We start from the raw sequence: 26,216 nt of genomic DNA, 5'->3' as shown, positions 1-26,216 counted from the left end.
GGGCAAGTTCACCTTCACAACAAAGAAATTTAAGACACTCAAAGTAGTCTTCAGATACCCTAAATTTTCCTGAATATGTCTTGCTACTGTTGACTTAAGTGGACTTCTTTTGCAAGAAGGAAGACAAATATATTCCCAAAAGACAGTTTTTTGAAATCATGTTGTCTTTTCCCCTGAAAGAGGAGCCTAAAGTTTAATCATTTGGACACCAAACCAAAGAACAGGTTTGGTTTAAACCATATACAGCATTCCAGAAAAATAAGTTCATGCTAACACTGAGGCATAGAGTCGAAGGTTTTAAGGTTTGCGTATGCTTTGCTGCAGCATGACTTATTCTGCTCACAGTTGTGGCAGGTAGCTGTTCATACTGACTCTGGTTTTGCTGGAAGTCTATTCCCATTAGAAATAAGTGGTTCCTTTCAACTGCCGTCAGATGTTTTCTCAGAATGATGGATTGTTTCAATGTCAATAACTAAAAAAAAATAATAGTTTGGTTTTCTGAGCCAGAAAACCTTTTACCATAAAAACAGTAAATATAGTTGGATTAACTGGATCTCATTGTAATCTAGCGAAAGATTCAGCACAGTAGTGAGTTACTGCGTGGTGCGTGTTTATGGCCTTCAGATTGATGACGTCTGTCCCCATTCGGGCTAAAATGACAATAAAACAAACACACAAGGTGAGCTAAATACTAAACACGATGTGCTCTTTTGTTTATTCTATGGAGACTGGCTTAAATATGAAGGAAGTGCCTGTGGGATAAGCAGCTCTCGCTTTCAGACAGGGGTTTGGCACTTGTACGCACGTCTGGACTCAGCGCTCAGGACACATGTCTGCTCAGTTCTCATTGAAGCCGGCCATGCTTGGTGTTGAACACGCTGTCACACACACCATCTGTTACCACCAGCTCTCCTGGCTTGAGCAAACATGGCTACGCGTAGGTAATGGTGCAGACAAAAATTCTGACCTTGACACTGTCTCCTGTGTGTGACCAGGGTGAGATTGATGACAGTAACTAAGCCTTTTTTTCATTTTGGTCGGTGGGACACAGGAAGCAGAATCCCATGATGCCTGGAAACCCGTCTGTCTCTGTGTGTGATTAGAGGATGGGTCTTTCTCCGCCTACGTTGCCTATTTGAACTTTCAAGATGAACTCACTGAGTGCATAAATTTCTCTTTCAACTATAGTCTAGTCATCCATTATCAAAAGACATTATGATGCAAACAAGCTTAATTTAATTTAAGCAATTTTTCTTTAAATGATTGAGAAGGGGGTGACTTTTAAGCTGATAAAAGAGAGAGTAAACAGAGTTTAAATAAAAACCAGTCTTACTCAGTCTTAAAAGCTCTGCATTATGTCCACATTTGGTGCTTTGTAAAAAAGTCAAGATTTGACTTTTTCATCTTCACTCATTTTCTGTACAGTCCTCATCCAATTCAGGATCACAGAGTTTAGTAGCCTCTCGTAGAGTACTAAACAGAAAGGTGAACAGTAAGATGTTCTTTATCCTATTTTATAAAAAAAACTATTTTTGTTGGCAAAACTAAGTAGTTTTGCCAACAAAAATTGAACCTCAAGTTTTCAATGGAACTATCAAAGTACTAGAGCTGCAAAAGACAAAGCAAAGCTATTTGAAAATGAGTAAATGCACAAGTCATCCCACGTCTTGTCAGCTTGCTGAGTGGTTTTCAAATATCGTGTCATTAGCAAAATACTTACCGGACGTGTAAGGATTGCATGCTTGGTTTTTCTGTTTTAGGATAAATAAAATTAATAGCAATGTTTTTCTTTGTTGTCATTTTTACAGTCATTGCATTTTTCTGAAGCCATCTACTACAGCTAAAACAAATCTGGTTCGGTCCCAAGTTTTTTAAGGTTTTTATGACAGGTCTGGTTTATTTTGTTAGAACTCTATCTTGTACTTCTGAATCAAAAAAGTTTTGATTTAGATTTGGAAATAACTGTTCAAAGCTCTCATCCATTCTGACTGACTTTGAAACTGCAAAGTTGAAGAGGAAGACATTTTAATATGACAATGAGTAACTAACACACATGGGCTCCACACTTTTCCATGCCATGCTTTTCGAGCTTGAGCAACCCAGGCAAAATTTTCCTTTACAAAGAGGTGAAAACAACCACATAAACAGAGATTTTGATGTAAGAAATTTGGCCCATTGTGACATTGGATCCATATGGTCAGAGGAATGAGATTCATCCACTTTACCTGACTGTGCTCACTTCACACCCCATTTTAGACATGATCATTTCACTCATTGTCTACGGTTATCATTCGATCCGCTGCTGTCAATGCCGTATCAAAAAGAAAAAAATGGTTTGATTGAACCATTTGGATCGATGGAGCCTGATGCAGCCTATCTCCTTCTCATCTCACTGTGGGGAAACTGCATTTATAATGCCATTGACAATATTGAGCGAATTGACAATGAGTCAGGATAAGCACCCAAGGCAGTGGGTGGGGAATGAAGTGCCATTTTTTTTTACAGCTGTGGCCTTTTGTAATGACTTTTTCAACCATAAACATAAAAAAATTAATGTCAGTTATGAAGAGAGGGGAATTTGTTTAAATTATTGTACTCAGAAAGCATATGCACATGAAGCTAAAAACAGTATCTTGTAAAAAGTATCCAAGAGTGAATCTTTAAACGTACCGCCACATTACAACCACAAGCTTCAATGTATTTTACTGTGATTTTCTAATTGCCAAGGGCAATATAAAGTTTATTTATTGATTTATTTACAAATGAAATTATAAAATGTGAGGTGCACATTTATTCCCAGCCCCTTGGCACTTTGTTGAGAAAAAGAGCATCTCCACACCTTAATACCCACCATCAGGTGTGCCTTCACTGCAGCCCTGTTTACTCCCCTTATTCAAATTCTGAATAAGTTTGTCTCAAAAGTTTGTTTATGGAGATGTGAATGCACAGTCTAACTCTGATGAGAACCAAAAACGCAAAATCCGGTCTGCCTTAAAACCTCGGTCTCTGTTTGCTTGAAGTGAACAATGGGCGGATCAAATATAGCTACATGTGAATGCCACGCGCACTGGTGACTGTTCCAAAAGCAGCGGATTATAACGCAGGGCATTCTGGTAAAATACAACAACAAAAAAAAAAGGGGGTTTTCCCACTCGTGGGAGAAATGGCTCACGGTCATTTAAGACAAAAGAAAAATCCCACACTCAGTAAAAACTGACACTAATTCATTTTTTTGTTTACATTTTGTGGAGACGGGAGTTGTCCCAAAATGTATACCGCAGAGATTTTTGTGCTGTTTCCTTAAGTGTGTCTGCCCCACCGGAAAATGTAACAGATGTGTCAATTTTGGTCCCCAACAAAACCTCGTCTAACAGACTGCAAGGTGTGGAAGCAACCCATGTTTCCCCTTATGTTATCATTTGTTTGAATATTCACTTTCAGGTGTGTCAAAGTGTGGAAAAATTCAACTTATACAAACACTTGTGCAAGGTCCAACAAAAACATAGATACAAGTGCTTTATAAGAGGAAATTTGAGAATATTTGTATCAAGGCATGGTGTCACACTGACAGAACATACTTTTTTTTAACAATTATTTATTGGATCTACTGGTTTTAGTGAAAGTGTAAACTCCTATAGCAGGGGAGTGTATGTACAGTAATTTTGCATGGAAGATGAAGGGAGGAAGATGCTCTCATTGATAGAAACGTAAATTAAAAACAATACCCCATCATGAGCATGCTGTTATGCATTATCTTTACAGCCGCTGAGATTTATTGTTGAAATTTATAGTGCGTATTATCATCGAGGGGGCATATTATTATTTATATATTTTGTTTCCCCCTGGGCGACGGAGTTGATAGGAGGGGCTAAGCTGCGCCCGCACCGCGCGCGCACAGCTACTTACCTCTGACTGAATCCCATCTTCAACCTTTCATCCCTCAACTTGTCCCACGCGGGGGATGGACGCGACCGGTCGCCTCGCGCGGAGCCGCGGGTGAAGCAGAGGCGTCAGGGAGGGGGATGCTGTTGAGGCGGCGGAACCGTCGGGAAGTGGAGAGGCGTCGGTTTGGGCGTCGGTGGTGATGTTTGAATTGGTGACTGCAGAAACTGCCAGCGTGTCGGAGAGTCAGCTCACTCGTGCGCTCTTACTGGAGAGGGAGAGGAGGAACGGACGCATGAATGAGACTTATCTTCACCCCCCTCCCCCCGTTAGTGGCTGATAATTGTTTCTTTTTTCTTTTTCTTTTTTTTTTTTCTTTTTTGAGGTTGTTTCAGTTCACCGCGCCGAAACAGTTATTGGCACAGACGAAAACGGGACTGACTGATTGAATTGCTTCGGAAGGAATTCTTGCATTGATAGCTTACGAGGCCAATATGCCAGAATGGGTCCTCTACAGTATCTATTCCTCTGTGGACTTCTGTGCACCCCAAGCGACGGTAAGTTTGATCACATCTTTTCCCCTAACATTGTGAACTGATCTGAGTTCGGGATGCGACCTGAGACACTTTAAAGCTCAGAAAGAACAAACTGAGTGCCTTAAGAGACGATTTTTATTTTATTTATTTATTTATTTATTTTTATTATTATTGGCCATGATGCCAGCGCACAGCGCGTTATAGTTGGCTGATTTCAGTTCTGCTGTCTGGATGTTGCTGTATGCCAACTCTTTAATGGCTTCGTTAGACAAAAGTCTCTCATTTATTGATGAGGTCTCTTCCAGGGAACTCATTTGTCATAGGAATTAAATCACACATGACATCCAGAAGTTGTTCATTTCATGTGTTTCTTTTGATAGATTTTTTTTTCATTATTATTTTGAATACAATCCTATTAGAATTATGACCAACCTTCGTTTTACTATCCTGGCAGCCTAAATAATGTTCTAATTGTCAGATTGAACTCAAAGAAACTCTGAGCTGCTATGGAAACGATGGGATTGATGCATAGTTGCATAGTTTACTCTTTGGAAACTGAAAGTGCTTGTAAGTGGTGGCTTCATAAAAATGTTTGTTGAGCGTGAATTCAAACATGTGGAATTTGAGTCATTGTGATCCAGTTCACAGCACAAGATGTAGATGTAAAATTAGGTACTGCCTGGACTCATGATAGATTGGGCATAACATTATAACCACTGACAAGTGAGGTAAATTGAAAATGGCCTCAGGTTTGTTTATTGATGAAAGTGGGGAGCAATTAGAATGTCCACTGTTTCTTATGGGGCTGCATAGAATCTGGTCATCATGTTATACTTGGTCACTTAATGGTACATTGATTGACCTGCTTTGTCCTTTTTGAGACTTCAGTTGTTGTTTGACTGCAGTTGAGCTTTGTTCCTCGTGATTGGGCCTCTTGTTTTGCAAAGCATGGTCCTCATCTATATCCAGCCGCCTTATTCCAAGATGGATGTTAAATCAGAACAAACACTGAGTTGATTGCGAGGCTTTTTTAAAAAAGATTTGCATCTGAAGAGATGCGCAATTCTTTTTGTGCAGCATAAACTTCTTGCTCATCTCTGGTCAAAATTGTCAAAATGAAGCATAAGTAACTTGTGTATGACACAATGTTCAGGCAAACAACCCTTGGTGTATTGGAGAGAGTGATGACAAGATCACTGAGAAAACAATTGTATTTTTGAAACAGACATTGTTTATATTGACTTTATGTATCAGCATATTGATACATTTAAAACATTTTAATCTGTTCTACTATTGCCTTTGCAAATAGACTGTTTTTAAGTTATACTAATCAAACAACAGTAAAAAAAATATTGCATTAGAAACCCAAGTTAAATTCATCTGTCACTTTAAATTGGCTAAAGAAGCACATCTTCTGCCCTGAGCCCTTGTTTTTCTGCTTCAGTACCATGGACAGCTCCCCATAAACACGAAATTGCAAGAAAAATAATTCTTACATTATCTATGGAAGTCTCAGGAGTACCTCCTGACACCCTTTAATCACAAAATCATTTCATCTGGCAGTTTTTTTTAATTTGGAGAAGGTTTAGAGGAGTAAAAAAAAGTCATTTTTATCATATTCGTTCGGGCAAGACAGAGATGCTATTCATCCAGAAATAATGTGGAAAAAAAAACAAACTCCATCTATCTGCTCTGTCCTGGCTCATTTACATTTAGGGTTAGGGGGTTGCAAGGAGCATGAATCGTGCAGAAAACAGTCAAATTCCCCTAACACAGTGCCAGTCCATCACAGGACTAAAAGACTGACAGGACCCCACACAAGCTCTGCCTGCTGTTGGCTGACAGTTACCAACCACTGAGCCAGTGTGCCACCACCAACTTTAATAAACTCATTTAAATTCCACCGTCTGACAGCTTCAGTCTGAAAAGTGTCAGTGCAGACAACATATTGGATAAAGTCAGTATTGCAGGAAACTCAGTTTGTTTCTGCATGATTTATGGATCTGCACAAATGAGGAAGATGTAGACAGTGTTAAAAAAAGAAACAACATAAAAACGTCACCTTGGTTCACCTTGTGGTCCTGGTTAATGGAATACTTTTTGTCAACATGCATTTATATCTTATTCATTACATTGCCTTATAAAAGTCAATTGTTAGCAGCTTAAACATTACCCTCTTGTTTGCTTGCACACACACCTACACACAGAGCAAATTTTATAATGTCTTCATATACAGTGAAGGGGAGAAACAGTATAGGCACCTCCATAATTTCTTGCTGGTGAGGAAAATAAAATTGTTGTTGACTTACCGAAGGGTGTTGTTGTGAATTCTTGTTTTAAGCTGTGATCAGACATTTTTATAGGAATTTTTAACCATAAAAAGTGAAAAACAAGCATTGGAATGCACGACAAGCCATCGATGTAAAGGTCAGAGATAAAAGAAAAGTGTAAACTTTGTTTATCTCCTGGTGTTACATTAGGAAGTGATAAATGTTGTCTGCAATTCATTGCAATAAACCTACTGAGACAATATGCTCATTGATGTCAGTTTCTGATGAAACATGTTAATGGAAAAGCTAATGAGTTGTAATGACTTTTCAGCTCTTATCTGTGAAAGTAAATATGAAAGCTTTCACATGGTGATACAGCCACTCTCCACTGAAAAGAGCTTGACATTCATCAAGTTACTTTTTAAGGAAATAAAAATGAAATAAAAATTTTATTTTTATTCTGCTCATTAGAAACTGAATTTGATGTATATTTGCAGCACAGTCATGAAACTAGATTTTATAAATATGACAGTTTTATATCACAACTATCATTTGTATGTGCATTCACATCTGGTGTACATCTCCAGCATTGAGCAGGATACATCTTGGACCACAAAGGATGGAAAACTCACATCACAGTGCAATTTAGAGAAATGAGTTAACCTAATAGTCATGAGCATGCAGATCCCTTGCAAAAAAGACTGCAGGTCGGAATTTGAACCTATGATCTTGCACCACTCTTTCCATTCAACAATTATGCAGAATTTGTAATGGCTCACATAAAATCCCAGTAAAAAAAGGTGTTTGTGGTGGTAATGTAGCGAAATGTAAGTACATTTGAAGGGTTTTTAATAAAGAGTGTGCCTCATTTCACTCTTAATTCAGTTGTTGCTGCAAGATTGGATTAGAGCCTGCTTCAACAGGACATTTTACTCTCTCATCTCCTTTTCAGGGTCCCGTCTTCGCCAGGAGGATTCTCCTCCTCGAATCGTTGAACACCCTTCTGACCTTATTGTATCGAAAGGTGAGCCAGCCACCCTCAACTGCAAAGCAGAAGGTCGTCCCACTCCCACGGTGGAATGGTACAAAGACGGGGAGCGTGTTGAGACGGACCGCGAGAATCCCCGTTCCCATCGAATGCTGCTGCCCAGTGGGTCACTCTTTTTCCTGCGCATCGTTCACGGACGACGCAGCAAACCAGATGACGGCAACTACGTTTGCATCGCTCGCAACTATCTGGGAGAGGCCGTGAGTCGAAATGCTTCTCTGGAGGTGGCATGTAAGTTTAATATTTTGTCGTCTTCCTCTGGTCGAAAAGGTTCTTTCAGGTGTCAGAGTTGTATTGTAGAGGAATGGTAGAGTGAGGTAACCTTTGATGGGGTGTATGAAAATGTGAAATTGTGTAAATGTTGGATTGGGAAAAGGTAGAGTTTCTGTTAAATTAAGCATAACACTTTGGGGCAGTTGTGCTACAGGAATCATAGAAGGTGTCATCTATCATAATCCACGCAACTTCACCTTCTCGGCTGAACCTACCAGTGCGTGTGTGTATGCTCAATGTGCAAGAATGTGTAAATCTGTTTTTCAGGCTGCTGGCGAGACCTGTTTGGATGACCTGTTTGAGTAATGTATGGGCAAAGCTGTGAACCGCTCCGGGGAGGAACAAAGATGGGGCAGGATTTTAACCCAGCTAACTCCCTTGCACTGTTTAGAGTTGGAAGGATGCAGCCAGCTCCCAGCCAGATCGCTCCCTGTGTGGGAGAACGACGCTCAGGGCGATTCACATTTCCATTATGTGCTAAACTGAGCTGATTTCTTGCCATGAACAAGATACACACATTCACACATGCTCGGACACACACACTGATATAAATGCATGCACACAATAAAAACAAAGAATGTCTGTTTCCTGCTCTCTGTTCTCACAGCTTGGGAATTGCTGGCCAAAAGCACATTGGTTTGGTTTTAAATTTTCAAAAATGTTGTCTTGTCTTTGTATTCACATCTTTATCACAGAACAAATATGACTAAGAAGTAGTCTGATGACTTCACTACAGTTTAAAATATGATTTAGTTATCTTTGTGAATATTGATGTGATTGGCATTGACATAATTAATGTGGCGTTTGTACAAAATTAAACAGGAAATAATAAGAAACAAAATAAAAGATAAGAACAATTAACGCAACTGTAATTAAGACACATAATCCAAGTTCTTTGTGTACACCTCTTCACTTGGAGTAAGACTTGATCTTATTTCTGTCTTTGTCTTCATATCAAATCAAATTCTGTAAATTCAAATGGGGAAAAATAAAGCCAAATCAGAGCTTCTTAGCCAAATCAGAAGCTCTGCAAGTGCAAATAAATAATATATGCACTCGTAGTGGGTTTCCCCGACCCTGAATGCAGACAAATTTGTTTTCAATTTAACATATTTTTTTTCCCAAAAAAATAAATTCAGTGTGAGATCTTCCTATTACAGTAAAATATTCATTATTTTAGGGCCTTTTGCTAACTTTTACCAGGATTGCCAATAAATTTGTCTACAGTACATTGTGGGGTTTGATTCTTCCACAGACTACGGTCACAACTCTCTCACTCTCTCTCTCACTGTCTCTCTCTCTTGGTCTCTCTCACTTTAATCAATTTAAACTGCTCTCCATATCACATTTACTGTGCATCTTGAGCCGTCCTATCGCATTTGAGGGTTGTGAATAATTTTCCCACTCTCGTAAAGAAGCCACAGACCCAAAACTGTCGTTACATTTTCAAAAGGGAAAATGTTATGGCAGCTTCACTGATTCCCCTGACTGAATAGAGGCAGAATTTGCTAACACAATGACTGTGTCAGAGTGATTTTGTGGGGATTTGCTGGAACTCTGTGAAGACAGAAAAGCTCATTTGTATTTTGTCACTCAAATTAGCATATGTAATTCTTTTTTTGTTTCTCAGATTAATTGTTTGACAGGAGGGTTGACATTTTCAACAGCAATACATCTAAAAGGAGATATAAGGTGTTTGAAACCTACATCAACTAAAAGTAGATGTAAAATAGAGCTTTAATGTTTGCCTGCGGGCATCTCTATCTGGTACGTTGAAAAGCTGAAATGATGTGAGTCTAGGATGATGTACTACCGCATGCAGAACCCCTGAAGCCATTCATTGGCTTTCATCTGGCCAGATATATGTGCATAGAACTATTCTGGAGAGTGAGGAGATTCTGAGGGATCAATGATTCCTCATGGAAAGTCAAATCTTAGATACCCTGCATTCTTTAGCTGCTTGGAGTCACCAGAGTAGCTGGATGTGATCTTATCTGTACTAGTGATGCAGCTGTTACAGATTTTATAGCAGATTTCTTGTCGCTGAAGCTTTGACCTGCAGAAACTGATTTTAGTTTCTTTTTAAGTTCTATAAATAACAACGAGAGCCCTTAGTCTCTACTTTGTCATTTATTTTTCATATTGGCATTAGATTTGACATCACAGTGAGGGTGTGTGAGAAAGAGAGCAGTTGGTGTTACACAGCTCTGCAGTTTAGCATAATCACACTTAAAACAAAATTAAAACTAAATCTGAGTGATTCAAGAGTTAAAACTGGAAGCTGTTTTCAGCATTTCCCTGTTAGCTACTAGAACATGTATAGTTAGAATTGCTAAATGAATATTTATTCCCTGCATATCTTAAAGCAGTGGTGCTTATTTTTTCCATTCAGGCCAAAATTATCAAGTTGAAAATACATAAATATGTTATTTTTCTATGAAGAAAAATGCAAACATAACTTTAAGGGTCTTGTTATCATAATTACAAATTAAACATAAACTAAACCCATAATATTTTTGAAAAAATTTAAAATCCATTTTCTTTACATAGATTTTTATTTATTTGATTTTTTATCTATATTCAACAACAAGAATAGGATACAAGTCACACATTCAAATTGCTTGTTGTATTCCACAAAGTTCCCTCGAGGCTGCTTTAGAGTGAACCTTATTGGATGAAATTGAAATGAAAACAAAAATGAATATATTTTCCATTTAAAATATTTTTATTTGTCTTTTTTAATGGCTTTGGTTCATGAAAAATCTACCAGTTCATTCTTTGTTCTTTTTTTTTTAATTGTTCCATGTGTATCAGTGCTCTTTGCTGGTAGTACAGATTTATTCCAATTTAGTGCGGTTGTGGATCCACACTAAGTCATTATGAGGTCTATAAATGACTTGTGGGTTCCACTTTGTACTAAAGTGTGTGAGCCAATGTCTTAATTGTGAGATTTCCAAAATGCTCTGGCCATTATAAACATGATTCATGAGTGATAAAACTGTTATGTCATCTACAATTTCTATATCATAATCTTCACAATAATAGTAATAATGGTTATTGCTGTAAAGTGTACAATTTCACATGTGCAATAGTCTTGTTTTATATATATATATATATATATATATATATATATATATATATATATATATATATATATATATATATATGTATTTATATTTACACATAATACAAATAGGTAGTTTTTTTTTTCCTTGCAGCTTTTTTTTGTTCAAATACTGCAGAACCATGTCAGCCTTTTGTTTTCTTTGTGTGGTGCAGAATATCATATTTACAGAGATACAGAATCTTCTGACATCTCCAGGGGCGGCAGGTTCTTGCCGCTCTTCCTGCAGCCAAAGTGGGATGGGAGCACGCGGGCAGAAGAAAGTGCTGTGGGGATGAGAGATCTGTTTCTTTAAGAGTTCACACATCTGCAAATTTTCTAATGGGCTGTGGCAATGCGTCTCAACCAGTGGTTCAGAAAATGTAGCAAAACCAGAGGGGTGCTGCTCCCCTGGGCGCGTTTCTGCTGTACAAGCTCAATTTTGGTGGCTTGTCATGCATTTTGTGAGCCTCAGTCTGACTGAAAAATTTGACAAGGCATTATTCACTCCATCTGATGCAAAACACTTCAGCTGTTTAAGATGGCAGCGGAGCTTAAAATATGTAAATTATGCAGAACATGCCAGATAAATCTACAGCTGCCAGCTTGGCAAAACAAATAACATACCTCAGAACATTTGTTTTCACATTAATTAACTGCTCCTTACATAGATTTTCATTCATACTCTATTGCTAGTAGAGCCAATTACAATGACTCCACATCATTAGAAAAAAAAAATATATATATAAATGCATTTGATTATATGGTGTGAAGACGGATTGGAAAGCTGTCGTGTCTTGCAAAAATATTTGAACATTTAAATATTTTTGGCACTTTTTAGCCACAAAAATCTATGTATTTTAATTGATAGTCCAACACAAAATAGTGAAGGTGAATCAACACGATATGTCATTTGCACATTTTGTCACAAGTAAAATTGTGAATTTGAAGTAATTGTATTCCGCTTCTTTGGGTCAATAGGTTGTACAGAAACCTTTGGCTACAAATGAACCAAATTACAGCTGGAAGACTTTTGGAGCTAATCTATGTCTCCTGAGTTCATTCTGCTGTGCATCATAGCTCAATACAACAAGGAATTTGCTTTAATAAACCATTTCCGTATGGCTCCAGCTGCATGTTTTGGTGTCAGAATAAAGAGTTGGGCTAATGCCTCTTACATGTAAGAGGTAAGCAAGAAAACCTATTACATGTTTTCTTACAGTGCTTAGTCTTCCCCATCTTTCTTTCAATTCTCTTCAAAGATTTTCTGTCCTGTTGTAGCTTTAAGCTACTACCACCATTTGATGATATGCTCCAAAAAGTGTTGGTCCTATCTGACCTGAGCACCTTCTTTCCCTACAGGGCATCTTGTGGCTTTCTTTTAACAATGGCTTTCTTCTTGCCACACTTTCCCACATTTCATATCAGTTAGTATATAGTTGTCATGTCAACAGACTCTCCCACTTGAGCTGTGTATCTCTGCAGCTGCTTCAGCTTTACAATGGCTTCTTTAGCTTAGTTGACTCTGTGAGACGTTCGAATTTCACAATATTGTTGTATTACGCAACCCTGCTTTAAGCTTTAGGCCTAATCTATCTTGATTTTTTCATAACATCTAAATAACCGTGGGTGTGACCTGACAAATCTGAGAAAAAAAATTATACGGAATATATTTACATTCAGCACAATTTGTTTTGTTTTCTCCTACATATTTGATGCAGTCTTGATGCTTCTGCCTTTTTTTAGATTGCTAGTCATGCTTAATCACCAAGAGGCTACATCAACATATTTTTTTATTCTCTCTCCATGGTTATTTAATCTCTATTAAATCTTTCAGTGTGCTGCAGTTTTAGAATGATGAATTTGCAGGGGAAGTGTATTACATAGGTTGCACCAGATGAAAATGAATGCAAAGACCCTTCTGTGACCTCTTTCTTTTATTATGGAAATAAGTTCAACAAAATGAGCCCACCACTGGGAAGAAAATTTGATCTTGACATCCAACAGGCAAATATTTACAATATTGGGTAGTGAACCTTCAAAACAGCTCCGAATCTGAAGTATTTTCACCTCTCCTGAAATTCGATTTCCTGAGCAACCACGTTGGCTGCATATTCAACAGAGATGATAGCATCGCCCATTTCACAGAGAAATGAGGCCATGGCTGTTCGTGATTTGAAGGTCTCATAGTTTACCGTGATAAACCACACTCTTGTTTGGTGTTTTGGCGTGTCACGTTATTCACGACTCAGGATTTTGACAACTTGAAGTCACTTGTTTCTGAGTGCGTTGGCCATCCACTGCTGCAGCGTTTTACATCCCCGCAACCAAGCACGTCAGAAACTGCAGCAGAGCTCTGCATTCTGAGCAACATTTAGAAAGAACTGTGGAACCTCGAGGCCACCAGTGGACTGGCACTAATCATCACAGCGAGTGGCTGTTGATGAATTAGAACAGCTCCCTTTAAGTATTAAGAAGAGACAGTAAGAAATAAACAGTGATGTGTTGAAGGGAGATGTAGGCAGAGGAGAGGCTAATGTAAGGGTGTTTATTAACACAGTGCTCAAGAAGATGGAGCCCATTCTGCTCGACTGTGCCAAAAGCATTAGAACTGTAGTCACTCAGACACATAGCCAATAATCAATGTCTCTATTGTGCTGTGGTGCAAGACATAATGGATGCGTATTTTATATTTCATCAGAGCTCAAAAATATATTTTGTTTTGAGGGTTATGCTGCTGGGTTGTTGGTGTTGCATGGTAATAATAATAATGTAGTGATCTACGGAGCGAGTAAAATGAAAACAATTTTTTTGTTGCCATTAGAGTTAGCTCAGCTTTTAAAAATTCAGGTTTTGTAGTTCCACAGAGTTGTTCATATGTTACTTTAAGGAGCCATCGATGCCAGTGAAGTTGTATCTTGATTTTCCAATGTGAAAATTGATGGGAAAGTAAGATTGATGGGAAAGTTAAAAAAAAGACAAGATTTCAGACTGCCTTTCTATTTAAACTGAGCAAGCCTGAATATTTTTAGGTTATGTTTGAAAGAACATCAAGTAATGGAGGTGAAAGGAAAAGCAGAGGGTTAGGCAAGCAGTTGTGCTGGAATGAGGGGTTTTTACTGTTGGATGTTAAGACAAGCAAATCTGTGCTTTTACGTTGTGAGCCTCTTTATCCTCATTATTTATATTTTGCCAGTTAATCTATCAAACTCAGTCACACTTTGTGTGTATGAATATTTAAAAGATTTATTCTTTAAAAAACATTATTGTTTTTAATCTCACCAGTTCACCTACAATTTAACCTCTGCTTGTGTTATGTCTATTAGCTTGTAATTGAGTCTTCTGCATGGATGGGCATTCCTCTGGGTCACTGGCGCTATAGAGTATACAGCATACATTATAGCCAGTTGGTTTGATTCAAGAGGTGAAAGTTTTTCTGCCTTCTTCAGGCATGAAATTATCTCATTTCACAAAGCACATCTCAAGGATTAGATTGTTAATCCATATTTATATTTAGTATTGACATAAACTTCAACTAACTGTTTATTACTCATCTGCTTTTCTTTAACTATCTAGGCATATAAGTGTAATTTATTTTTGGCAGGGCTTTTGTTTTTATATCGGGTTTAATATTGTGAACATTAATATGTTTTTTTTTATTTCTATGTATGCTGAATTTGAAGCATTGAGCTTCACATATTGAGACGGTCTGTTGTGTCGACAGAGTTGTCAAATTTACAAATACAGATTTTTTTGCCGGTCTAGTTGGTCACATGTACGTAGAAGGAAGCGTTTACATATTCAGAGGTGACTGTTAAAATTGAAAAGGTTTGGCTTTAGTTTTGAAACCCTCTTCCATTTAACATCCTCTGGCAATCTTCATTAAATCTGTAATATTTACAGAGAGTGAGTGTCATTTCAGATGAGGTAAAAAAAAACAACCCTGTAATTCATTTTAATTTATTTAACTACTTTTAGCAGCTATGTAAAAACTCAGATTAAAGAAGGATGAAGAAAAATAAGAACTCCAAGTAGAAGCCCAGAAGAATTAACTTGAAGTGTGCACTAATGTACCCATGAGTTTGCTGTTTATTATTAAATCATATAGCTTTGGGTGCTCAGCTCTGCCAGCCCTGTTCTCAGTTTCTGCTGTTGACAGTGCAGTTAGGAAGGCCAACTCCCAAACTCATACGATTAGACAGCTAAGGAAAAGCTTAAACAGCCTACAGCTTTCATCTACATAGAACTGAACTTCTTACTAGTCAAATGGCTTTTAGCACTTTTTAAGATTTACACAAAGTTGAGCGAATATTATTTAAAAAAGAAGAGCTTGCATCCTGCAACACGATGCATGGTGATGATATTGTAACATATTGTTTGACCAATCTCGCTCAGTGTGGATTCATCATAGGCCTTTAGTCTTTTCCTAATATATCTATTTCCTGATTTTAGCTCTTGTGTTTTTATAATTTGCAAATTCGTATAGCACTAAATGTTTGATGCATGCCTTAGACTGAAAAGTTAAAGAAGCCTGCTGTTTTCTTCATTTTGTCAGAGTCCACTCAAAGGTGGCCAGGGCATGGAAGCATGACTAACTACTGCATTTTGTTCCCCTTTTTTCTGCTGAAGACAGTGAGATAAGGGGCTAGCATCTGGTGCTAACTGGACCGTGCTCTCTCCTTGGAGGTCTGTGCATTTTTAGATTCGGTAAGTTAGCTAAGGGCTAGCATCTGGTGTTAATTGGACCATGCAAACACCTTTAAGAGCTCTGGTGCACTTTCTTACAGTTGGTTGGAAGAAGCATATGCCTGGCGTGAAGGAGCACACTAACATGATTTACTCTGTTGAAGGTTGTTTTAGCTGTTAAAATTGTTTTTGATTATTTTTAAGAGGCAGCAGCATGATTGCAGGATCCCTGGTTGGTTTTACACACATATCTACAAACACTCCCATTACTTTTTTTTATGTGACAGGTGTTTTATTACAATGTAGACATGGATCAATATGAGATTCGAATGGTATGATTTAAAAAAAAAAGAGTAAAAATACCAGTTTCACTGGATCAGGGCACAAGCACACAAATTGGTAGGAAAAATGTATTACATGATCTAATAGCGCTGACTTGTACAATAGCGTGGAACTGAGGTTACTTTAATGGGAGTAAAATGTATGGCTGCTTTAGCATCCAGACTTTGTTTATCCAAAGTAGATGAATATTAGTTACCAAGCAGCACAACAAAACAAAACCAAAAAAAGTCAGAAAATGGGTCATTTCAGTGCTTTTTTGCAACTGATTTAATCTTCAACTACATAAGCAGAAAATATCAGAGTGAGGAAAAGTGATCAACACCCTAAGCCTATAGCAAGATGATTATAGACATGTAATAGGCTATCCCAAGCCATACAATGAGGCTGCCAGTACAAAATTTTGACTGTATGAAAACCTTGAACAGAAAATAGCAATATCAGAGCATTTACACAACACTGTTAGATGATATATTATTTATTTTTTTTTTCAAGCAAAATATTTTTGGCAGCAAAGAGAAACTTTATGTTTAATGTAGTAAAATCATTTCAGTCATTCAAGAACTTTGTTTTGCATCTCATGGAAATTACAGTAAACTATAATTACATTTTTATGAATCTAAAATTGAATTCCAACTTTTCAACTTTTGAAAATATCAGTGCTGTAAACTGGCTTATGGTTAATGAATATATAGTTCAAATAATGTCAAAATGTATGTTACACCTAACTTAAGATACTTTAATTATTACTTTAGGGTATTTTACTGTACTGTAAAAGATATCTAACTTATGAAGGTATTCAATTATGTCAAAAATGTGGTTAAGCATGTCTCTTATAATAGCTTGATAAGATTAGCTTAAGGGTTAATTGTTTTTTTTTTTCTTCACATTTCAGGGTTGCATACTATAATTTTTAAATTGAGTCCTCCACATTAGGTCAGCTAAATATATTGCTTTATATCATATCTTTGTGTTTTATTCCATTTCTATTAAAAGCACAACTGTAAATGTAGAAACACTAAAATTCAGAGCTAAAATTCAGAGCATCATAAAAAAAGATTTTTTTGAGACTGACAGCAATGTGCCGTTCATTAGCCTTTAAGAAAATATTTGCGTTCAAATATTGAAAAGCCCAAAGAACAGGAAGTCTTTATGTGGATTACCTCTATCCATTATCCATCACAAATGTGGTAGCTAGAAATTCCCCAAAGACTCCCAATTTTCCCCAGAGGAAAAATGATTCAATGAAAGAATTCCCCCGATCGGTGGCTGGCTAGTGTGGCCAGTATTGGATTTCAATAACCAATTACTAGAAGGGAAAGCAGCTGATGTTGGACATGGTCTGCTAACAATAATATTCAGAAACATTTTTTAGCTTTCTAAAATAAAATAACACAATTGTTAGTTAATAAATAAAGGTCTGCTGTGCAAATACGTCTACATAAGCTCCACAAATTATCTTCCATGTGTCTTTGTCATGTTCCTGAATAATTCAGATATGACTATAACTTTTCATATCTATGTATTCTCACTATCAATACACATCTGTTAAAATGACAGATTTATTATGAAAAAAAAGCTAAATCATTTAAGAACTTCTTTAACCTTTAATGTGAATTTAAACTGAACAATTAAAAAACAACAGACTTAGTAGTAAAAAATATTAAATATGTGTGTTCACAAACCTAAACTAATAAATTTTTAAGTCCATTTTTGTAGGGCTTTATCATCATGGCCAATCTTGACATAAGATTTGTTGACTCTCATTTACAAAACCACTTTCATCTTTCATGGTCAAAACCTCTTCAGATCATCCCACAGATTTTCAACCAGATTCAGGTCTTTGCTCTAACTGGGACATTCCAACGCTGTTACCTTCCTTTTATTAATTTTAATACATGTTTTGGATTGTCGTTGTGCTGAAGAGTTTGTGCCAGGATTGGTTGATATTTTAAAACTTTCAGAAGTCCTTCCACTTTGACCAAGTGTGCTGTTAACTTTCAGCTGCAGAAAAGGCCCAAGCAAAATGTTTTACTTTGTAAAATATAAAACCTTCCATTTCACCCTACCATATAGCCTGGGCATATGAGAAATACAAGACATTTTTGAGACGTGTGACAAGCGGCCAGCACTTATAACCACTCAAGCACTCTTTTCACTATGCTTCTAGCTACAGCTAAAGTCTTGGAACGTCAGCTTATATATTTTGACAATAAGAGCCCCATGGCTTTTGCTGTAAGATGAAGACATGTCAGAAAAAGTTTTCTAAAATAGCTGAACCTTAATCAGATGCAACTGGAATAATGTCCACCGACTACAATTTAACGTGTTTGAATGTGGTGGTGGATTCTTGACTGAATACATAGATATGAGAGCATTTGCACAAGTAACCCTGTTTTAAAATGTAGTTAAAAAAAAGTCTCCACAAAAGATTTCAATTTGTGCAGCTGAACAAGTTTAGGTCACATGAAAGGTGGAAAAATGTTTAAATTTGTGTGGGTCAAGTCTTTTTATATCCCAAAAATTGCCATTGAAAATGCAAACTTAGACCTCCACTCTATTCACTCTCAATAACTGAAAAACATGTATATTTATTTGTAAATATGATCATAGTTTGGAAAACACATGGGAAGTGAAGAGTCTTTTCGTAGTGAAGTGTAAAATTAAGTTGATGTAAAGTAAAGCAGCAGCCAATGTTTTAAATGTAGCAGGCTATATGTTAACGGTCATCCTGGGTCAGGCTGTTCATTTTCACCCGTCATGGCATTCGACTGAGGACACCTGTTGAAGTGAAAGATTTCTCATTACTGAAGAGTGTATGCCAGATGGAGAATCTTCAGCCAAACGCTCAGGAAACTGCAGCTGCCAGCCTCACATTTCTCACCTCAAAGAAAAAAAAACTTAACTGTCAAAGTTAAATTGAAGTTTATCACTTAAGTGGCTTGCCAGAGCAAATCTGTATTAGGGATGTCCTTTGTGAACACTTTATTATTGTGCATAACGTGCATCTGTGTTTTGTTTATTTGAACTGTCTTTCTTCTATATAAAGAAAGCAGCTCTGTGTTTTGTGTAGATTGATAGATTGTGTTTGGCAAGGAGTAGGCCACAAAATTCATTTTCAATATGACAGATTGCAGAATTATTCATTACATGCCTCTGTCTGTTTTTCAAAGTAAGTATATTGGACGCCATGCATAGTACAATATTGGCTATAATTTAATGCAGTCATGTTCCAACATCTACATTTGAAATATGGCTTTACATCTTTTTTTAGTTGACTTGGCACTGGCTTAAGCAACTCCATTAGCAAATCTCAAATAAGCCATTCACACTTCCTCATAGATGTAGTTGTAACTTATTAATCTTGTCATTCATGTGAGCTGTGTTTAGATGTCACCTACTGTCTTCACTATAGATATAAATCATTAATATAACATGTAGTTATGAAAAAATGAACAGGACGTTTACTGTTTAAACAAAATATTCTATAAGATTATGCTCACAGTTTTGGTGATTTTTTTACATGACTCGTTTTATTGCAGAATTTTATTGAAAATGTTTTTTTTTATAGACTCCTCCTTTTTTATAGACAACTCATCTATAAAAAAACTCTATATTAAAAATGTTTCAATAGAGTTGAACATTTCTCAATCTTCAACTCTATTGAATGTTAAGGAATGTTCAATAGAGTTGAGATTTGGGTTGTAGTGACACCATTCCAAAAGCCTAAAATATTCTTTCAGTAATTTCCCATGTGTTTCTGGTTTATTGTATTGTCGCAAAATCAAATACAATGCAACTTTCTACTTTGTCAGTTGGTCATTGCAATGAACTGCCAGGGTGCCACTCACAGAATAAAACTCTACTCCAAAAAGAGACATTTTAGCTTGACAGAAATTTGGAAAAGCCAAATGCTTTGTAAGAAAATGTTCTATGATCAGACATTACAAGATTGAACTTTTTGGCTAGAATGACTAAAATAATATTTGCATGAGCCAAGGTAAAGCTTTCAAACCAAAGAGAATTGTATCAACTGCAAAACATGGTGTTTTGTAGTATAATGCTGTCGTGTGTATTGGTGCAATTCAAAAGACGAATGGAATGTTGAAGAAGAGTGACTATCCTTAAATCCTGCAACTTCCCCTCATCTCAACAACTAGATCAGCAGTGCCCAAGTCCAGACCTGGACAGATATCCTGAAACTTTTAAATGCAATCCTTTACAACACACCTAAATCAAATAGTTGTAATACCTCACCGTTCAGCTCTGCAGGAGCTTAGCAACAAAGCAGTAATTTGATTCAGGTGTGTTAGAGAAGGGATGTTAGATGATTAAAGTCGGATGATGTGCATCTCATCAAAACCCAGTTGTCTGTCACTTTTAAATTATTCCTTGCATAAAACATGATTTTAGTTTGAGGGACTCTTCAGATATATGGAAAAAAAAAGTTTGAGAAAACTTGAGATAATATCTGCCCATACATAATAAAGTAATTTCAGTATTTCCAATTCTTTCAATTGTCTGGGGTTCGTGATGAGAGTGAGAAACATCTTCAACTAGCCACAGGGACTTTGTAGATAGTTCATTATTCATTCAGTCTATCCACCGATTCACCCAATCTAGGCCAAATCGCTGCAATAACAGCTAAGTGACTGCTAAGACTTCCGTTTGTCCATTCATTCATCTCCATCACACAAGTCCTCCCAGGAATCCTCAACCACTCTTAGCTATTCTTTGATTCATAAAAAGTGCGGAGTGACGGTTACGGGGGAGCATGAAAGTGTCATCAGGCTTCCTCGGCACACACCTGAGTGGATAAAAAGGACTGAGTATATCCGGAAGTCTGATTTATTCATGAAATCCCCTGCACCTCCATACCTATGCACTTAAGCATCGGTTTCCTAATGCTTTTTACCTGGGATGGGTTATTTAATAAATAAATGTTCACCACAAGACAAAGTAGGGCTATCTGTCCGGTCACTGCCTGCTACATCCTGATGTGTGCCAGTTTGTTGTTCACAGATGTAAAGGCAGCACTCTTCCCACTTTGGCTCATGTAAACTAAGAAATACTTGCTGTTGCTGCATGATGACCAAATCCAGAGTGTGTAAGTGGACTGTGTTAGACTTTTTTTGCTTTTCTTACCAACAGGAGCATCTGTGTTCGTCTGTGCATTTTATTTTCTGCGTAAGACTATTGAGTTTGTTTTCTTATGCCTTTTGTGGCATCGTATTTTTCAACATCCCACTTATACTCGATATTCTCATAATTTTACACTCTGTGTAGCTTCGTCCAACAAATATTATTTTTTTTTATGTCAATGGTCATTATACCTTGTTGACATATTTGCTTTATTTGTATTAGTGACCGTTTTATAGCGTTTACAATTGTAATTCGTTTCTCAGGTGTTAGATTACAGTGGCACTTCCTGGATTATGGATTTTTACTTTGTCATTCATAGCATACTGTAAAGAGTGCTAAATCCCCGTGTCAGGAAGAAAATCCTCGTACATAAAAGTGATAGTGAACCCTTGTCATGAGCTACAGTGACCAAAGAAGCTTAATTTCACAAACAATTTATGATAAATCACTTGAAAAGGATGACAAAGTGTGTAATTGTACTTTTAGTTCAAGTGAAGCTTTTTATTCAAAAACCGAGTGAGCACACAATTTCTCCCTGCATACTTCCTTTTTAACAGTGAACATACAGAGCTTTATGACCATCCATCCATCCATCCATCCATCCATCCATCCATCCATCCATCCATCCATCCATCCATCCATCATCCATCCATCCATCCATCCATCCATCCATCCATTATCCAAACACACTTATCCTTGCAGGATTATGAGGGGGGTTGCCCCTATCTCCAGTGGTCATCTTGAGAGAAGCATGGTACACCCTGGACAGGTTGCCATTGAGCTCCATGACCACCAGCCTGATACCAAAACATCCTTGACCTATCAAGGTATGGACTCCATTAGACCCTGGAAAGTGTGCTGTGATATTTGGCATCTAAATGTTTATTATAAGTCCTATTGAAAGTTGTGGGCTTACCTACTGAACACTTGCTGATAGGGAACACCAGACAAAAGCTGTGGTTTGTAAGGTGTTCTGACCCAGTGAACTTGGTTTCACAATTTGGCACTTGACCACCATTTCCGTTTCTTAATACAAGAATCTGAAGGACATTCTTACTTGCTGCCTAAGTTATCCCACAAATGGCTACCATGGTGAAAAAAGAGTGCCTTGCCAATGTATTAATCCTCCTATTTAATTTAAACAAAAATCTGAAAAGTGAATTCAAGCCTTCTCACTGTGATTAGAGCTGCTAGTCTCTTAGGGTATGTCTCTATTAGCTTTGTGTACCTTAGGGGTACAATGTTTGTCTGTTCCTATTTGCAGAATGGATGGAGGACATCTGTGAACACCTGTGAATTATTGATACTGATTAGATTAGATCTGCAGTAGAACATTCCAACAAATTACCTGGTTTGATTGAAAACATTCCATTTTAACTATTTCTGTAGTTTTAGGGTTGTGGTCTTGCTGAAAGGTGAACCTCCAAACCAATCCTAAGCTTTCTGTTTTATTTTTGGGGGGTTTGTCTGTATTTAGCTTCATTTATTTTGCCTTCAACTCTGACAATTTTCCCAGTTCTGCTGAAGAGAAGCATCACTGCAACATGATGGTGCCTCTGTCATGTTTTATAGTGTGGATGGTGAGTCCTGGGTACAAGTTCATTCCTTCTACCCCTGCATATAATCACACAATGTTTGCTTTTAACCCTCTCCAGGCAGGGGTTGCAAATTTGCAACAACTTAAACAGTCTTTTCAAGTAATTTGAGCCTGAGAGGGTTAAGCTAAAAAGTCTGATTTTGGTCTGTTCAGTGCATCTTTTTCCAAATGTTTGGTGTGTCTGCTATATTGCTTTTGTCAGACCTGCAGAGGGGACTTCTGGTGGCAATTTAGCAATCTTGTCACTTGTCCAGAGAGGTCAGGTTTGTGTAGTTTACTGTCAAAATATTGTCCCACCACAGCTGTGAATCTATGCAGTTCCTCTACCTTAAGTTGGTTTCTCTTGTTTATACTTTGTCATTTTAGCTGGACAACCATGTTCACCTAAAGTGACAGTATGGCACAGCTTTACCGTTGTGCTATAATGTTTTTCATAATAATGCAATGAATTGAATTATGTTCCTTTAGATGTTTAAAGTTTATCAAGTTGTTTTCTAACTTTACTATATTTATGCCTAACCTGATTGCTGTGTCTTTTGGTCTTCATAATGCAGTTTGTTCACTCTTTAAAACCTTTGAGGCTTTCACAGAACAGCTTAATTTATACATCAATACATATTTAGGGGAATTATATTAAAGAGAGCTAAAAATAAATGCACCTTTTTGGTTTTTTCGTAAAGCATTTGGAAGTTGAGGTTTATTAATACAAAGCACAGCAGTATTTCTGGACACACAGTCCTGAATCAGCTGTCTTCAAATGACACATTTCTAATTATACCAGTACATAATCACTAGACACTATCAACACTCAAACCAATATAAGTAGACAAAGCAAAGCTTTGCTTTTTTTTATTGAGGAAAGGTGATAATGTGAAGAAAAAAAAAAAGACAAAGGTGGTCCCCTGGTTAGTGTGTTAGCATGGCCTCATGCTCCAGCAGTTAATGTGCACTAGTCCGTTACTGCAGATGCTGTCCACATGGGGATGGCAACTGAAGAGTGACCAGCCCAGCTCAGTTGTGGAAGGACGGTTGGGATATTCCAGAACAGATGTTTCCAGCTTTTGTGTGTTCGTTGTTCGAGCTTTAATCTGGTCAGTGAAGGGCATTAGAGTATACCAAAAAGCACAGAGTATAGCAAAAGGCTGTGTGGGGACCCCAGCTGTCAACAGCCTTGAAAAGACCCCCCCTTTTCAATGTCTCCACCAGAAATGATAAACTCTCCCATATTTGTGGCCCTCTCCAGTTAAATCCATCCCCATAAAAGCAGAAAATCCAAAGCTGCATAGTTTGTAATTGGCTGAGAATTAGGCCACATGGAGTATTGTTAAAACCTGCAGAGATTATGCATTATGCTTAAATCTTTGGAGATTATGCAATGCAGGGATATTATGCTTCCATTTTCTCTGATTGCCTCTTTGTATTATTTTTCCTGCCTGCGCCATGCCAAAACATCCCAGTCCTTTCATCCCGCTTCCCTTTTTTTTAATACCGCACCTCATTCTGTTCTTACTCTCCTCTCAATTCCCGTCTGCTGAGTCTTCTCTCTCCCTCTGTTATTTTCTCCTCTTCTCTCTCCTTGCCACCTCCCTCTCCTTCTCCTCCTCGGAGCCCCCTGGCAGTCTCCCCACAAGTGATGTTCTCCTGGCCAGATGATGCATGCATATCTCTTGTGTCTCGCTGACGCTAACGCTCGTCGACATTTGCACAGCATTGTGGGATTCTGCTCTCGGTCATATTTCATGTAATGATGAAAATGATGATGGTGATGAGGATTCAGGGAGTGGTGTTTGTGTGTGTGTGTGAATATGTGTGATGGTGGGGTGGTGCTTCTATTTTTGCCCTTGTCTTTTCTTTTATATCAATCATTGCAGTTTGACAAGATGGTAGATAATGGGCTGTCAAAGAAAGTTTAGGACTAGTTTTCTTTTAGCTTAATTACAGTGGATCTCAAAAATAGTGCACATCCTATTAAAGAGCCATGACCATGATAATCATTTAAAGGTACCTTAAGTAGAACCAATGTTCTCCATATTTTTAAAAGAAAGCCAAAAGCTTTACTGAAACAACTTTAATTTATTTAAGATTTGACTTGGTTAACACTTAGCATCAATTATGGAGGATCTAGCATCAATCATATAGCACCCAATGCCTCATTACTACTTTAAATGAAATACTGGAAATGCTGTCCTGAAATGCAGTTCAGGACAGCATTTCCACCACCAGTTGGGCTCTTACAGAATTAAATTCAAACATCTAATGTTGTGTCATAATGTAACACATTAGTATATCTCAAACTTGTTGCAAGTGTTATATTTTTCTGTCCCCCAATTAATATATTGTGTCATTTGATTTTAGTACACCCTAACTGCCTTGCATCATACTACAAATTTCTCATTTTATTATTTTTTTTCCTGTTCAATTTCTGGGGACGGGTTATTTGAGAATCCTGTGGCAACCATTTGGGGTGCATAAAATAAATAAAACTCAAATAAAGCGCAGCCTACTTACCTAAAGTCCCTAATTGGAGCTGCAGTCTCCAGCTGAGCATCCAATCCACAGAGGAGTCCTCCTCCTTACCTACAGCTCCAAAAGACTTGCAACAACAGCAATTAGCAAACAATTAGTGGATCTGCATTTTGAGTTTACCGTACACACCACTTCTCAATCTGACATTCCTGAAAACGATTCTAAACAGAATCACAAAGAAACATTATTGTGATGGCATGCACAAGGAGGAGTGCCACAAAAAGGAGAAGCTTCTTAAAGAGACCGAAGCCCACATTTACATGGTCATATACTGCTTTGAAGTCAAATGTCTTTTACATTATTTTTGATATGTAAAACATTTAATAACACCTGAACGTAGCATACTGACTTGATTGTGGTTTAATATGGCACTATGTGCCTGGAAAATACACCCCCCTCCACTTTAGGTATTACTTTCAATGAAGTCTCAATCTGCTTCAATATTTATCCCTAAAAGGTTATAGTTAGGTGCAGTTTAAAATGGTGTACATATGTAAATATATCCATCTGAACCTGTAAATTTCTTTGTGCACATAAACACTATGTCTGTTAAACTCATCAAGACAGCTGACAGTCGCTAGAGTATATCACGTTTAACGACCAGTGTTGCATGGAGTGAAACAGCTTTGTTTTCATTATCTGTTTTGAATTTTAAATCACACCCCTTTTCACAGCTTCCTGCTCATGCTGGATGTTTTTTTGTTTGCTTCATGGACAACAGTGTTTACTTGAACTCACTGTTCCGATGAAGAGACGGGAAGTGAAAATTGTCCCTAATAGAACAGAAATTTTGCAAGCGTACTAACAAGGGGAA

General features: G+C 37.4%; 1 protein-coding gene across 2 annotated transcripts in view; it reads left to right on the top strand.

Annotated features, from left to right (window-relative positions):
• Positions 1-3,924: 3,924 nt before the first annotated feature.
• The window catches only part of LOC129368626 (roundabout homolog 2-like), an 89,128-nt gene continuing 66,836 nt past the window's right edge, over positions 3,925-26,216 (top strand). For both annotated transcript variants that reach the window (XM_055043679.1, XM_055043678.1), the window contains exons 1-2: positions 3,925-4,439; positions 7,641-7,967. In XM_055043679.1, the coding sequence (XP_054899654.1) occupies positions 4,385-4,439; positions 7,641-7,967 (382 nt within the window). In that variant the 5' untranslated portion in view covers positions 3,925-4,384. The remainder of the gene's footprint in view (positions 4,440-7,640; positions 7,968-26,216) is intronic.

The sequence above is a fragment of the Poeciliopsis prolifica genome, unplaced genomic scaffold (genome assembly GCF_027474105.1).
Source record: "Poeciliopsis prolifica strain line A6 unplaced genomic scaffold, Auburn_PproV2 SCAFFOLD019, whole genome shotgun sequence".
In the NCBI taxonomy this organism is placed as follows: Eukaryota; Metazoa; Chordata; class Actinopteri; order Cyprinodontiformes; family Poeciliidae; genus Poeciliopsis; species Poeciliopsis prolifica.
This window is presented reverse-complemented; position numbering and strand designations above follow the sequence as displayed.